Raw genomic sequence first — 5000 nt, 5'->3', positions numbered from 1 at the left:
CATGTAGTAGAAATTATATGCACATACCCAATGTTCAGTATCACAATCCATTTATCACAGATCAGTCTTTCAGTGAAGAATGTTTTCTTTTTATTATTTATCAGGAAGAAAAAAATCTTTCAATGGTATTGTTTACAGGTTTTATCTTTTTGGCTTGCTTATTTATGCTGCTTCCTTTTCTCTTGCAGCTTGACTTTGCATGATGATTATTACTTTGTTTTAACTGGCTTGTCTGTGATGTACTTTGTTGCAAGATCTCATTTATTGTGCTCTTGCTCAAACACTCATCAACATGTCCATTCAAAGCAGTGATGTTTTCAAACTCTTCCTCACAGATGGGACATGAGAGTTTGCACTCAGTATTACTTGAATTTCTCTCATCATCTTCTTGCCTATCACATGATATTCTTAAGTCACTGGAAAGGTTATCATTATCTTCAAGAAAATCCAAGTCTTCATCACTTTCATAGTCAGAAAAAGTATATATGCCTCTGGAGCTGCTGTTATTTGAGAAAGCTGAGGTTGAACAGCTCTGTGTATATTGTAATGTTTCTTTTAAACTCTCAGTGTGTCTTAATTTTTCTTTGTTACTTGGTTCCTCTGTATCTATTGTATTAATGTTAAACACTCTTTTCTCCTCATGTCTTAACTTTTTGGAATCTTCAAGTGACTGGACATTTACTGATGATCCTTGTAACAAGCATAAATCTACATGCTCATTAAACTCCACAAGACTTGGAACTTCAACAGAGTCTCCACAAACTGGACATTCATAGCTAATCTTTTTGACAGGACTTTTTATGGTTTGAGCTTTTGAAAGATACTGCCCAATGGATGCATTTTTCAAGCCCTGATTTGCAATGGACTTCTTGTTAATATTCTCAGACATGCTACTTTGAGCAGATACCTGGTTTTCACCATTATTCTTTTGTGAATGTGTGGACTTCTTGTCTTCAGAGCAATGCTTTGCGGCACAACTGGCATTGTTATTTGAGAATAACTGAGTTAGTGTTGACTGTCGGTTTGGTCCAATTTCAGAAGAACTCAGGAGATTAGACATCCTCACCCCTATAAGTCGCAGAGCTAATGGCTGTGGCGATACATCCATCTCATGTTGGAGGATTCTCCGAGCAGTAGTTGCCATTACCTCTGTTGTTTGAACAGCATCTGGGAAAGTGTGTGCACGACTTCTAATCTGAAAGTCTACTGTCTTGTACTTGAGAGTGAAAACTTTACCAAATATATCCTTCTGAGACATTTCATCTGCAAGTTCTTGGCAGAGATCCTTGGTGATGGTGAAGAGCACATTGCGATCTGCAGTGCCTCGAAAGGTGGTTTCTGTGCTAATGGACTTGCGGTCTTTTTCTGTCCAGGTGCTGAGGGTTGTGTGTCCTAATCCCAGAGTAATTCTGAGAAAGTTGTTATAATTGATATCAGAAAAGAGTAATTTCAGGAGCCCTCTCTTTTTCATCAGATCAGAGCATATGTTCACACCAATTGCAGACAGCTGCTGTTCCATCACGTTCCCAATGCCAGATACCTGAAAGACAGAGGAATAAAAAATTGTAATAAATAGATACACAGAACAATGAGGCACATCATTATCTCCATTTTTACTTTATTTTCTTATATTATGTTATCACACTTACAAAAGTATTTTCATGCCTGACAGAATAATTAGTGTTGTGGGAGTCTCTTTATTGCTACTTTCATGTGGTTATTAATCATCAATTGTCAGATAATTATTCCTTTTTTTCATGCAAAACCAGGCTAGTGTCAGTAACTATGGACGATCGACAATATCAGATGGACCCCCCCCCCCCCGTCTGTTAAAACGAATTGTGAGTGTAATTGGATTTTGAATATCCTCTAACGCACAAGCTGCAGGCTAGCTAGTAAGGCCATTATGATTTGAATAATATATACTTGTCAATTTTATATTTCCATGAATTTACAATCATCTTCCTCATGTACTATTCATCAATATATCATACCATTATAAGTGGACGGAAAGTATAAATTATTGTCAGATTTGCTAGTTCTTTGGAGATAAGGAAAGTGGTGATGTCCCCTGCCATTGGTGACTCAATCAGTTGATCAGTGTTCATGATCAGAGGGTGGGAGTGAGTGAAACCTGTATGGCTGCAAATTCTTTCATTAAGGAAAATATTGCTTGTATAATTTTTTTGTGATGATCATGAATTCAAGATAATCTTCTGTCTTAGATGAAGCACTTTAATCTGAAAGTGATTTCATATTTATTATAAAAATGAGTGATGAATTAGTAGTATAAGCACTTTTCAGATATCCTTCTACTATTACATGCCCTTATTTCTTAACCATAGCCTCTCATTATTTTGCATACTTTTGTAAAATAATTGCAGAATGCAAAAGAATAAACCTTTTTCTTACTGTGTTGTAAATGCTATTATGAAATGTCAACAGCTCATTGGTTAGACATCAAATGATGACATGTGGTATAATATGTTTGTCTGTGGCACTTCTGAATGGGGGTGGGGCATCCTACATATCCAGGCTGAATACTACTGATAATCATCAATTTTTGTGGATGTAACAATGAATACAAACAAAAAGAATGGGCTCTAGGCTGAGGACAGCTTTCAAAAACAATAGATACCTTGACAAGCAGCAGCATTTTCAAACTAAGACAAACAGAGTTTAACATACATAAACATTTTTTTAACAATAGCTGCCTTGACAACTAAGATAATCTATTTCCAGCAGTGATGTGTGCCAAAGAGCAGATAATTTTGTAATTTTCTTCAATAAGCATTAATAAGAAATAAAATTAAAGATGTGTAAATAGCAAGATTTGGAGCAATACCAATAATGATACTGATAAGCACTTTTCAACTTTGATACTAAACAGTAACTGATATTTGGCCAATACCTAATACAATCACCATTACTTTTAATTTATCTGTATAAATAGATAAAGCTACTTTAATTGTTGTCAGAAAAAGAAAAGCAAATGAATAGCAGTCAGCCCTTTCTAATTATATTTCCAATCTTTTATGCAATAACCATCCCTCCCTCCAAGGAGTTGGAGTGTAACTTTCAATAAAATGATTGCTGAAATGAGGTCACTATCTACAATACTATCTACCTTATATTCCCAAGATTTTAAAAAACTGACTTGTTAATCTGCTTATCTGAATAATTAGTTACTTTACTGAACTAATCATCCCAACCATAAAAATATGAAGTTTCCTTAAGAGAAAAATATTACAGCATCTGCCACATCTTCACCTATACGATACAAACACTGATACTCAAAAATTGACTGATACTTCCCATATATAGCTATAATATAGCTCCATTACTAAATAAGACATGCATTTACCTTACGTATTGGTAATGAGGATATGAAATCCAAAATCCGTTGGCGTTCTGGAGGTAGGTAATACTGCCCATTAGGCTTATTCATGTCACTGCAGACTTTAGCAAGGCGTGTGTTGGGTGCAATGCCTGAAATAAATGTTCAAGACCAAGTCAATAAAGAGAAATATTCAGTGAATGAAAAAAAATAATAATAAATAAATAAAAATAAATAAATAAATAAATCATAATAATTCAAATTATTCAAACCTCTCTGAATGGTGAAAATATACATATTCCTAAAATTACATCTCTGACAAAGCTACAGGAAAATCGAAGTGCTCCACCAATAGCTGCCTTTTCTCCTGACTGATCCTACTAACACTGTACAGCAAGGAAGGTTTTATGCATGTATAGTTAATGTCCCCATATACATGATCAAATGGCTAGATAATGAGACAGTAAAAGCAGTAAAGTTATATGTAAAAAAATACAAAGCCAAATGATTGGCGAACTGATATACTGTGTCCCTATGGTCATTATTCATTAACCCAATGGTAATGGGTAATCAGTCTACTGTCATTTTCATCTAATGCTATTAACATTGATGATATAATTGTTGTTGGGATTATGATTATTATAATGTTATTAACAATAATAACAAAAAAAAAAAATTATATATTCTATTTTTCTGAAAACCAAGGAGAAGGGTAAACAAGTGAGCTAGGTAGGACTGGTAATTGATTCAGCACTTGTAGAGCCATATATGTGTAAGAATAATCAATAAACAAAAACACACAATGGACAGGGTATGTATTCTTACTCTTCCAGCAAAAAGGGATTGTACTTCCTTGAACATGATAAAAATATATAGGGTTTCTGGGTCCCATTATCATTATCATCATTATCTTTATTATTATATTTGTTATTGTTATTGTTGTTGATATTATTAACATTATTATCATTATCATCATTACTAGAACAATTATTATTATTATTACTATTATTATCATTATAATTATTATCATAACTATTATTATCATTATCATCATCTTCAACATAATTACTATTTTCATCATTATCATTATTATTTTCATCATTATCATTATTATTATCATCATCATTACTAATATCACTATCATTATCATTACCAATCAAATGATCATAACAATTGTTACCAGTACTGTTAATACAATCTTTATTATCATTATTATTATTTTTTTTTAAATATCATCTCTTTTAATGCAATTTAATGCAGTTTATACAAGCCCTCATTACTGAATGGAATTTCCATCAAAATCAATTAACATTATAAGTTTTTTTAAAAAGCAACCTATAAATCATGACAAGTCAAGATACACAAACCTAAATAGTTTTTCTCTTGGCCTAATAGTATATGTTCTTAATAGAAAATAATCATCACCCTAACCTGCGCTTGCTGTTAGCTTTGTCTTCTCCTGGATTTTCCTCCTCATCTCGTTTACAACACGTTCTGCTGGAGTCTCGCAATCTGTACATGTCAACATAAACATTTTAGTTGTACAATAATATAATACTTGCAAATTCTCAGGTATGGTGTAGTTCGTATCTACATAATATGATGCATTATACAAAAAGCAAGAGAGATATAGAGAGAGAATAAAAAATAAAATATGAGAGAG

General features: G+C 32.9%; 1 protein-coding gene across 4 annotated transcripts in view; it reads right to left on the bottom strand.

Annotated features, from left to right (window-relative positions):
• The window catches only part of LOC119577190 (DNA polymerase kappa-like), a 9903-nt gene that overhangs the window by 230 nt on the left and 4673 nt on the right, over positions 1 to 5000 (bottom strand). For all 4 annotated transcript variants that reach the window (XM_037924920.1, XM_037924922.1, XM_037924921.1 and 1 more), the window contains 3 exons: positions 4769 to 4849; positions 3365 to 3489; positions 1 to 1540 (listed from right to left, as the gene is read on the bottom strand). The exon at positions 1 to 1540 is cut by the window's left edge and continues 230 nt beyond it. In XM_037924920.1, coding sequence (XP_037780848.1) covers positions 101 to 1540; positions 3365 to 3489; positions 4769 to 4849 — 1646 coding nt within the window. In that variant the 3' untranslated portion in view covers positions 1 to 100. The remainder of the gene's footprint in view (positions 1541 to 3364; positions 3490 to 4768; positions 4850 to 5000) is intronic.

The sequence above is a fragment of the Penaeus monodon genome, chromosome 9, assembly GCF_015228065.2.
Source record: "Penaeus monodon isolate SGIC_2016 chromosome 9, NSTDA_Pmon_1, whole genome shotgun sequence".
NCBI lineage: Eukaryota > Metazoa > Arthropoda > Malacostraca > Decapoda > Penaeidae > Penaeus > Penaeus monodon.
The sequence above is the reverse complement of the archived record's forward strand: the minus strand, read 5'-3'. Positions and strand labels throughout refer to the sequence as shown.